We start from the raw sequence: 11,772 nt of genomic DNA, 5'->3' as shown, positions 1-11,772 counted from the left end.
TATGTACAATCTTCTATTATGGCAGGTTCATTTTCTTACCAATTCACCTCACCTGGAGTCCATTATTATAGCAGTGGCTATGTTGATGAGGCTCACTCCATTTTTCTCCAAGGAGTCATTAACGTCTTGCCAGTTGAAACAAGGCATGTTCCCCTGCACCTGTTTGTGGGGCGCACTGAAGCCACATATGCTCCTGGTAAGGTGGTTAAAGATGGAAACTCTGTTACTCTGGTGACACGAGGTCTTGGTGACCCTTCTGGAGTAGGAGGCAGATGGCTGGGTCTGACCCTGCTTCTGTCTCTTGTTAGCCATGTGACCTCCCATAGGTTGGATGGCTCAAGAGCTGGAATTTATTCTGTCACATAAGGACTGTATTAATGTCTTCCTGCCAGTCTCCCAGAATCTTTGTATGCCTCAAAAGAGATGTAATGTGAAAGAGTTCTGACACTCTGTATATGCATGGAGATATATTAAAGTGTTAGGTGATATTTTGTTTTCCCCATGGGATATGGCCTGGGACAAACTGGAAAATAAATTAATTTTATGTTGACTCATCTCTCTTTCCTGTACCATCTGCATTCAACTCTTTAATATCTTTGTGAGCCTGGGACCCTCTTGTCACTTAACAAAATAAAAAGTGACTTTTAAGAATTGAAATCACTATGCTCAAAATAAAGAGCAATACAATTTAAAAATAATCCTTGTTTTAGAACATTATCTATGACTTACAAGCCATCTTTTATCTAAAGGTGGACCTGAGAATTTACACTGGGGGAGCTCTGTGACAGGTTGCCTAGCAACGGAACCCCTGTGTGGCCTGAACAATACCAGGGTTAAAAATTCAAACAGATTACTCTTTGAGCTTTCAAGTTGTTTTTCACCATCTATAAGCAACATTACTCCATCCACTGGAACAGTAAATGAATTGATAACAATTACTGGACGTGGCTTCAGTAATCTAACTTGTGCTAATAAGGTAAGAATCACATGATATGTGGTCCTTTGTGACTTTTTTTTTTTTCATTGAGCACATTTTCACAGTTTGACTGTATTATACCAAACATAAAACCTCATTTCTTTTTATGGCCAAATAATACTACAGTTTATGGTATATCACATAGTATATGTGCATTCATCAGTTGATGGACATGTGGGTTGTTTTCACCTTTTGGCTGTCATGAATAATGTAGCTGTGAACCTGCATGTACAATCATAAGTTAGTCTTAAGGTTAATTCAAGATGGGTCTTAGCCATCCCACAGAACTGATTTTATGAACAAAACAGGATTCCCCATGATTTGCATTTTAAAATTATGATTATTGCCAATATAAAATTTAATTTCATTCTAGTATAACACATTAACTTTGTTCATATTCATTTTACTTTTAGGTTACAATTGGTAGGCACCCCTGTGTTGTAGAAAAAAGTGGTGACAATTCTATTGTGTGTCGCATTGACCCTCAAAACTCAATGGATGTTGGCATCAGAGAAATCGTCACGTTGACTGTCTACAACCTGGGCACTGCCATCAATACACTGCCCAATGAATTTGACAGGCATTTTGTGCTTATGCCAAACATTGACATGGTAGTGCCAAAGGCAGGATCAACCACTGGAAAAACAAGAGTGACTATAAAGGGCTCTGGATTTGGAGATTCTTCTGCAGGTGTAGAAGTCCTTATGGGTCATTTCCCATGTAAAATTCTAGCAGTGAATTATACAGCCATTGAATGTGAAACGTCCCCTGCTCCTCAACAGCTTGTGCGTGTAGATCTTCTGATACATGGAGTGCCTGCCCAGTGTCAGGGGAAGTGCAGCTTCTCATATTTAGAAAGCGTCACTCCTTCCATAACAGGAATCTTCCCAAACTCTATCAAAGGATCTGCAGAAGTTCTTATTGAAGGAGGAGGTTTTGGGACTCTCTTGGAGGAGATAGCCGTGTTCATTGGAAATCAACAGTTCAGAGCAAAAGAAGTTAATGAAAATAACATCACTGTCCTTGTGACTCCTCTTCCAGCCGGACTTCATCCTCTTAGCGTTGTGGTGGGAACTAAAGGCTTGGCTGTGGGAAACCTGACTCTCAGCAGCCCTGCAGTAGCATCTGTCTCACCAACTTCTGGAAGTGTTGGTGGTGGAACTGCTTTGACAATCACAGGAAATGGCTTCTATCCTGGGAACACCACAGTTATTGTTGGGCATGATCTGTGTCGAATTATTTCTGTGAATTCCAGTCACGTGTACTGCCACACCCCAGCAGGGACAGCTGGAACTGTGGATGTGAAGATCTTTGTTAACACAGTCACTTATCCAACTTGGTCATTTATATATGCCTTGGATGATACTCCGTTTCTCAGAGGAATTACCCCAAGTAGAGGTAACCCATGATCCACTTTTTTTTTTATTATTTTGATATGTTACCAGTAATGTTTTATTATAAAATTAGAGTGATAGTCATATGTAATTATTAAAAAGTATTTTTAGACAATCCCACATTATGCAATTAATTTTTAGAATTGAAGTTCTGTGTAGTCTCTCTTTTGTGGTTATTTTTGAGATAAAAATTTTCTGTCAAATCCCATCTTCTATTCTGGAATGAAATCCATATTAATTAAAGTGAGGAAGAGATAGATGAATATTTGTGAACCAAAATTGGCAACTAATTTATGTCTTTAATGTTACAAGGCACAAGAAACAGCTGCTAAAAATCACAAGTAGTCAATCTTACTAAGGCTGAGAGTTTTACAGAGTACCTTATTTCCATGAGAACTCCAAAAGATTATTAACTTTTCACACAACAGACTTCCTTTTAGGAGACAACTGACACATTGCAATGGAGAAAATATTATAAATAAGGTTTACTTATGCAGCATATTTTATTTTCTAATCTATTAATAGATTGAGCTGTCTGGGTCCTTTGTCATTACACTATGCTATTTCTGATCATCTTCAGGCTGTTGGAGGGCTTGTCTGCTTAGTGTAGTATGGAGAGGCAGCAGTAATGCGATGGTTGAAAGCATGGCCTTGACACTTCAGAGCAAATCTTGGTTCTATTGCCTCTTGGTGATGAAACCTTACATAACTTTTAAAACATTCCCCATACTTGCAAGTTCTTACCTCATACAGTTACAGAAATTTATTCACATAATGTCACTTAAAGTGGGTCATTTAATAAAGAGCACATTAAATGTTTGCCTTGGGAAAAACTTATTTTTCAGTTTATGTCACCAGGAAATGTCGCAGGTTTAAGCAAGATGTTCTCTCCCTTAAAGAAATTTACTATTAAAGTTTCCTTCAATTCATCAATTTTGATCAGGAGCAAATATTGATAATAGCAATTGTAGTCTTTTTTCCACATTTTTTTTTTTATTTGACAGGTAGAGTTAGACAGTGAGAGAGAGACAGAGAGAAGGTCTTCATTCCGTTGGTTCACCCCCCAAATGGCTGCCGCGGCCAGAAATACACCGATCTGAAGCCAGAAGCCAGGCGCCTCCCCCTGGTTTCCCACGCGGGTGCAGGAGCCCAAGCACCTGGGCCATCCTCCATTGCCCTCCAGTGCCACAGCAGAGAGCTGGACTGAAAGAGGAGCAACCGGGACTAGAACCCGGCTCCCATATGGGATGCCGGCGCCACAAGGTCAAGGATTAACCAAGTGAGCCATGGCGTTGGCCCTATATATTTTTAATAATTGCAAATAATGTTAGGTCTCATATTTCAATGGGCCATTTCTCTTCTTTTGTCTCTCATTGAATGTTTCTTTCAAAGCAGTGTTTTTGAAGGTGTAAGAAACTTGTAGATAAACAAGAGCTGGACTGTTTATTTACTGAAGAGACAGGAAACAGATCACACTTAGAACAATATGTTCCAGATGGCACCGCAGCTCACTAGGCTAATCCTCCGCCAGTGGTGCCAGCATCCCATATGGACACTGGTTCTAGTCCCGGCTGCTCCTCTTCCAGTCCAGCTCTCTGCTGTGGCCCGGGAGTACAGTGGAGGATGGCCCAAGTGCTTGGGCCCTGCACCCGCATGGGAGACCAGGATAAGCACCTGGTTTCTGCCTTTGGATCAGTGCGATGCGCCAGCCGCGGTGGCCATTGGAGGGTGAACCAACGGCAAAAAGGAAGACCTTTTTCTCTGTCTCTCTCTCTCTCCCACTGTCCACTCTGCCTGTCAAAAAAAAAAAATCAAGTTACTACTTGAGAAATTTATATTTGTAACCAGTTATGTAGATTAATATCTATTAATTTAAATCAGGTATAATTGTATTCATTTGGATAGCCTACAAAAAATGCCTCATATTTAATGTCCTCAATACATACTTTTCAAAAGGAACAAAGGGGACGGATTGAATGTCCTGTGTACATTCATTTGAGACATTAACATCAACATTCATTTACAAGTTTTTAATTCAACTCATTTTTTCTGTATTTACTCTTAGACCCAATTATTGGCATGTAGTAAAATCATACTTATTGAAAAGATTAGAATTAATATTTTATTAATACTTGTACTCAAAAGAATTACTAATGTCAGAAAGAAAAGTATCCAAAATAAAAATTAGTAAGCCTCATCCTTAAACCCTAACTGAAGACACCCTGCTCAAATGTTCACTTTCTAACTCTACATCTCTCTTCTCTACTCTCTTCTCAACTTGGTTGAATTAGTAACTTACAACTCAGCAGAATGGAAAGAAAGTCTGGAAAATAGTGAACATGGAGATAAATCATGTTATAGTTAATATATACTAGATTGTAGAGCATCTTGTAGTAAATATGTATATGATATGACATGTTCATGTGTGTATTAGTTTGAAAACTGGGTATTATTTTATTTATGAAAGTAAAGAGGTACATATTTAAATGTATGTGTATTTTAATTTAAATATATTTATATTGCTTGTTTTAAGGACCATCAGGAACTGAAATTGAGATCACCGGCTCTAACTTTGGTACCGATATCTTGGAAATTTCTGTGTTGATAAATAGCATTCAATGTAATGTCACCATGGTCAATGACAGTGTGTTGCGGTGCATCGTTGGAGATCATGCTGGTGGCACTTTTCCTGTGAAGATGCGTCATGAGACAAAAGGCTCTGCCCTGTCTACAGTTGTATTTGAGTACCCACTTGACATTCAAGATATCCACCCACACCAAGGTAGTCTTGAATATGCAGGAACCTACAAATATGTCATACTGTTTCAATAAACACTTGTTTAGAAAATAAGTTCCTTAGCAACTGCTAAAATGTATAGTTTCTGTAGCACATTAAAATGTCTTTTGTGCATCAAGTAAGCATGCCAGAACATTAATCATTTCAAAATATTTGGCTAATACTTTATTTTTATCATAGTGCTGTAACTTTATAAGCTAGCCTTATTTAAAATGACCAGATTTTATAAATATATATATATATATAATCAGTAGGCAGTTATCTCTATAAAAATTAGTATTTTTCTCATTGAAAATTATTTGTATGGTTAAAACTCTAGAAAAAAAAAAACCAATGTAGCATTTTTTAAACAGGAATTTGACATCTATGCTTTGGTTATTTTGAGTTTCTTCATAATTTCTTTTAAAGAAAATTTTACTTTCTAGAAATACCAGATGTGACATGCATGTACTCAGTGAAGATTTTGAACTGCAACAATCAAAAAAGATTTTGTTGTATTTATATATATATATATATATGTATATATATAATTTTAGTTCTAAGAACCTTTTCATTTAATGAAACATTTCTATTTTAGTTTTCAAAATAAAGTTAAACAAATAGTATACAGAAGAGTTTTTCTTTTAATTTGCTTTGCTTTGCTTTTCCTTTCTATTTATCTTCACTAGGAAGTTTTGGTGGTGGTCAGACCATGATGATGACAGGGACTGGATTTAATCCACTGAATTCCATTGTCTTAGTTTGTGGCTCAGAATGTGCAGTTGACAGGCTTAGCTCTAATTACACAATGTTATTATGCAAAATTCCACCTAATAATGGTAAGTTGCCAAAAAAAAAATGGCCTTTGAGAAATGTTTAATTTTTTAAAGATCACAATCTTAATTTCTTTTTTCAAGTTGTTGGTTTCTTTGGGAGTAATTGAATCACTTTGTTTTCTAGGTTTACTTATCTTTCAAGACTTTTGGTTTGTAACATAAACTGATAGCTCTTAGTTTGTTTGTTTGTTTATTTATTAACTATGCCAAATGGAAAACATGCTTTGCTTTCCTATTGGAGTACTGTGGTTCCCTAAAAGGGCAGTATAATTGTAAGCCCTGATTGCCTGTTACCAAGATTCATACCTTTTCTGTCTTTGAGCAAGTTGCTTAACCTCCTGGTTAAGTGACTTAACTCCTCTGTGCTTCTTGTTTCTTTGTAGAAAGTACGTATTATTAGCCCAAATTCAGTGGGTTGCTGTCAAGTTTAAATACTTAGTACTTTATGCCAAAATATTTTATTTAAAAAATTCAAGATATTAAACAACATGAATAGTCTAGATGATTAAAGAATGTTCTCTATGTGTAAACTTTTTCACAACATTAACAAAATTTGGTAAAGCTTTTCTAAATGTTTTTGCTTTGTTGACTGCTTAGACAAAGACTGTTGAAGAAATGTAAGCATTCTGTGTCTGAGCTTATTCATAGTCAACACCAGAGCTTGAATCCTGATAAAAATATGTGTGATGCTATTGAGATCTGTCATGGTTTTTAGGTTGTCTGTGTAAAACCCTGGCTCTGCATCTCTTATTTTGATATCAGATTTCTGTGGTTTTTCTCTCTCCTACCTTGTCTCAGCTACCACTTCTTGCTGTTTTCAGTGTGCCTGCCTTTAACAATTTTTCCTCGCTTCCTGTTCTAACTTGCAATTTTGGATCATCCAGGACTGGAAAATTAGGCAGGCAAGTTTGTAGAACTGTCTATAATAAGAGGATCTGTGGGAGGGTCTGAAGATTTTTTTGTCCTGTTGCTAACGTGTATGAACCTGGCAATGTTTGTGACTGTTGCTGGAGATCTTTGTTCTTTCACATATGCCCTGAGCATATTGGAAAGTGATTGTGGGAAAAGGAAGGTGTTACTGAAAATGTCTGGAATTTTGAGAAAGGAGTAAGAGCTTGATGGCAGAACTGAACTCAGCTTAATCCTCTTCGCATAGGCAGCGGACCAGAGCAAGCCTGTGAAGTGAGTGTGGTCAATGGAAAAGACTCATCACAATCCAGGACTCTGTTTACCTATACGTTGTCACTGACTCCTCTCATTGATGAAATAGCCCCCAAGAGAGGCAGTACAGCAGGGGGCACCAGACTTACCATAACGGGATCAGGATTCAGGTACTGCCTTCACACACACATACATCAATGTGTATATTTCCAGACTCAAGGCATTGTCTCTGCCTCCTCATTTGCCAAGGCAGCATTTGTATACACTCATGTAATATGCACCTATATACTCGTAAGTCACAATACAGACACAAAGCAAGTACTAGTAGCTAAGATTTATTGAAAGCTTAGATTGTATCAGATACCTTCTGATCCTCAGACTTTTCAGCTTGTGAGATGTTTTTGTGTTTATCTTTATGGTTAGCAAACTGAGATTAAAGAGGCTAAATAACTTGCCCAACAAATCCTAGTCAGCGGCATCACATAGGTAATTCTTTCTTTTTACACCTTCTCTACTGTCTCATCTATAGCCATGATCTACTTCGGTGGGTTGAAGAAACATCTTTTCATCCACCAGGTTCCTTCTTGAGCATACTCATTATTTGTCTCAAATTTCTATACCATAATCTACAAACTTCAAAACACTCATTCAGGGGCTGGTGTTAGGTATAGAGGTTGAGGCACAGCTTGGGTTGCCCACACCTATATCACAGTGCTCAAGTTCAAGTTCTGCCTATGTTCCCTGTTCTAATGCACATCCAGAGGCAGCAAGTGATGGATGGAGTGTGGGACACCTGGATGGAAGCCTAGGTTCCAGGATTTAGCCTGGCCTATTTTCAGTTGTTGCTGGCATTTGGGAAGTTAACCTGTGAAGAGGTAACTAACACTCTCTCTCCTCTCAGCCTAATAAATATAAATAAACAAAAAACCCAACTCATAGGATCATATAAACTGTAGAAGGCAAATTTAATTCCTTTGGTAATCCTAATTAGTTACCTTGTACTTGCATTTTTAAGCAGATGCTAACATTTTAAGTTTTGTAAACATAAAATGACAGAGCAACAAAACAATCCTTAGAAGTTTCTCATAAAGGCATTTTGTCTGGAAACCAACAAAGAATCTCTCAAGAAATCAAACTAAGGCATTTTTCATCCAACATTGAAATACCTGCTAGTTTGGCCTCTTCATCTTTTTGTTTACTTTTTTGTCAGAACCAAAATTTTGAATTCTTAACACTGAAAAACAAAATTTGCACTTTGATGGATCATAGAGTAAAACTGTTACATATATCATAAAATACTTGATTAAAAGGATTTGAGAATGTGACCTGAAGTCTGAGAAAATCGTAAATGTTTTGTCTTCCCCTTTTTTCTTTACAGTGAAAACATCCAGGATGTTCACATCATCATAGGTGAAGCCCTGTGTGATGTCGAATATTCCAACAAGACACACATCATCTGCATAACAAATGCCCATAGGCCATCAGGGTGGGCTCCCATTCGTGTCAACATCAGAAGCATGGGCCTGGCCAGACTGGTAATGGTACTACTGGGTTTAGTAAACACAACAATAGAAAAACTAGGAATATGGGAGGGAGGAAAATGGATGTTTCACTTTAATAACTCCCCAACATAACTGAGCTGTGACTATGATAAATTTAAAGTTATTTATATTTTTCTACATTTATTACTACAATTATTAGTATTTCAAATTTTCAATCATTCTGGCTTATGAGGTAATTAATAACATGTTTTTCACATTACTATCATGGAATAAACTAAAATAGTTATAACATTTTAAAGGTTAATATATCATCATTAAAATATTTATTCTTTTAGATTTCTTTTTGGGAGGGGAAGAAATGAATGAAAAATTCTGATACCCCCTCTAAATTAAAAAAAAAAATCTCATGTTCTATTACAGGATAATGCTGACTTTCTATATGTTGATGTCTGGTCCTCCAACTTCTCATGGGGAGGAGAAACTCCCCCAGAGGAAGGCTCACTTGTTGTTATTACAAAAGGACAGACAATTTTGCTTGATCAAAATACCCCTATACTGAAAATGGTGCTTATCCAGGGTAAATTTCTTAAATTCTGCTCATTTGTTTTGCCTATAGAATATTTCTTTGAAGTTAATCGAGTGTCAAGATTATAAGCAGCCAAAACTGTATTTTGTATTATATTTTAATGTGATGTATACTACTGAATTTTCTAAATTAAGTGTTATACTTTGTGGTTAATGGATATTCTTTAATGTGTCATAATTAGCATTTTTTAAAATTATATAAAATAGAAATTATCTGAGTGCATTACATGCATATTGGTAAGTATCTTTATAATGTAATGCTATTTCAAGGAACTTTAGTGCAGGGGAATGTAGGCCTGCCCATGTGCTTGCATTTAATTCATCACCATAGTAAAATCTATTTCCTACTTGGAAAAACACAGATTCTGGGAGATCCCAAGCATTACAAAATCATAGAGATTTGTTAAATTCTAATTTGCATTGTCCCTCTACTCCTGAATTTTCTTGTTAGCTAGGTTGTGATTCTGAGTTTTGCTTATGAACCTGATTCATTTGTTACCCGAGTGGGATTCTTACTTCTCATTGATATTCTGTGTTTACTATAGAAAACTAAATAACTACGATCATTGCAATTGCATGTAAAAGGACGAATAATTGGCAAGAGTAAAGTTCTTGGGTTTTTAGTGTATACACTTTGCTATAATAGTTTCAGTTGCTCAAATTTCTGTACTTTTATTATTGAACTTCTAGGTAATAGCAGTATTTCAATCACTTGAAGTTATTAAATATTGGATCTTTAAACAAGTAAAGTTTTACTGTCTACAACTTTACATAAATTTCATAAAAATGTACTCAACACATTCTTTTTTTTTTTTAAGATTTATTTGAAAGGCAGAGTTAGAGAGAGAGAGAGAGAGAGACTTTGAGAGAGAGAGAGAGAGAGATCTTCTATCCATTGGTTCATTCCCCAAATGGCCATGATAATCGGGGCTGGGCCAGGCTGCAGCCAGGACCCCAGAATTCTGAGTCTCCCATGTGCGTGGCAGGGGTCCAAGCACATGGGCCATTTTCTGCTGCTTTCCCAGGTGCATTAGCAGGGAGCTGGAATGGAAGTGGAGCATCTGGGACTTCAACTGGTACCCATATGGGATGCAGGTGTCACTGGGAGCAGCTTAACCAGCTATGCCACCAGGCTGGCCCCCTCAATACATTCTTTAATAATGCTAATAAAGCTATTGCTTTGGTTAGTGCAAATTACTGGGTACAGTTCAGAGCTAATGTTGATATTATAAGTGCTTTTAAAAAAACTATAATTGTCTTTTTTTAAATTTATATTTTGAGGCCCTGTGTTTTTAAAAACTAATTTACATAACTGCATAACTTGTTTTTTTTTTTAAGATTTTATTTATTTATTTGAAAGGAAGAGTTACAGGAAGTGAGAGGGAAAGACAGAGAGAAAGGTCTTCCATCTGTTCACTCCCTAAATGGTCTCAAGCAAAGGCCAGAGCTGGGCCGATCCAAAGCCAGGAGCCAGGAGCTTCTGGGTCTCCTACTCAACGAGAGCCCATATGGGATGCTGCCGCTGCATGTGGAAATTTAACCTACTGTGCTGCAGCACCAGGCCCCCCAATTGCATAACATTTAAGATAACAGATGGTCAAGGGAAAATAATCTGCTCTGGGATTTGATTTTGCGTCAGCTCTTAGGGTCTTCTCTGAAACTTTTATACTTTTAATGTTACCTGTGTAGCCAAAGTGAAGTTACCTGCATAGCTGAAGTGAAGTTACAGGCATGAGAAATTAAATTTTGATTTATAATTGAATAAGTAAACTTAATTGATGGTTGTCCTTGTGATGTATTTCAAAATTGTGTGTCTCATAGGTGGAACTCTAATATTTGATGAAGCTGACATTGAGCTCCAGGCAGAAAATATTCTAATAACAGATGGAGGAACTCTTCAGGTACATAAGAGAACATAGTGCATAGTCACTGCTAATGTCTCCCCATTTATGTTTCAAATTTGCTGTATAAAATGGATGACTAATTATACCAACCTTTCCCAAGTTTGTCTTTGCCTAGGTCTCTGTCATTAGAATACCATGCTTTTTCTGGGGAAAAGATTCCCAGGGTTTGGTTGATCTTTTAACAGGAAGAAAATAGTGTATTAATATATAAGCAGATTTTTAGGTAGAGTGGAAACCATAGTTCTGAGATATGCCTAAGGTCAATCAGTATGCTTTCCAAAGGATGAACATAGTGTATTTGGCAGACTAGAAAATTTAAGGCTTATATTTTGTAAGAAATATGTGAACATTGGATAATTAATTCCCAAAAGAGGAGAAAAAGAAATGATTACTTTTGCTTGATTAGAATTGTGAAGATTGAGTTTTAATTTTTTTAATGATGCTTGTGGAATCTCTTGCAGATTGGGACGGAAGCATCCCCATTTCAACACAAGGCAGTTATTACCTTGCACGGGCATCTGCGATCTCCTGAGCTCCCGGTGTATGGGGCCAAAACACTGGCCGTGCGAGAGGGAATCCTAGATCTGCATGGTACAGTGGCTGACTGCTCAGATAGTTTGTAGAAGACTCGCAAGGAA

General features: G+C 37.0%; 1 protein-coding gene across 1 annotated transcript in view; it reads left to right on the top strand.

Annotated features, from left to right (window-relative positions):
• The window catches only part of PKHD1L1 (PKHD1 like 1), a 180,747-nt gene that overhangs the window by 72,377 nt on the left and 96,598 nt on the right, over positions 1-11,772 (top strand). Inside the window, exons 36-45 of the mRNA XM_062189474.1 lie at positions 26-196; positions 750-976; positions 1,390-2,374; positions 4,904-5,152; positions 5,836-5,985; positions 7,139-7,313; positions 8,522-8,678; positions 9,066-9,222; positions 11,052-11,131; positions 11,596-11,725. Coding sequence (XP_062045458.1) covers positions 26-196; positions 750-976; positions 1,390-2,374; positions 4,904-5,152; positions 5,836-5,985; positions 7,139-7,313; positions 8,522-8,678; positions 9,066-9,222; positions 11,052-11,131; positions 11,596-11,725 — 2,481 coding nt within the window. The remainder of the gene's footprint in view (positions 1-25; positions 197-749; positions 977-1,389; positions 2,375-4,903; positions 5,153-5,835; positions 5,986-7,138; positions 7,314-8,521; positions 8,679-9,065; positions 9,223-11,051; positions 11,132-11,595; positions 11,726-11,772) is intronic.

Source organism: Lepus europaeus, chromosome 4 (assembly GCF_033115175.1).
Source record: "Lepus europaeus isolate LE1 chromosome 4, mLepTim1.pri, whole genome shotgun sequence".
Taxonomy (NCBI): Eukaryota; Metazoa; Chordata; class Mammalia; order Lagomorpha; family Leporidae; genus Lepus; species Lepus europaeus.
This window is presented reverse-complemented; position numbering and strand designations above follow the sequence as displayed.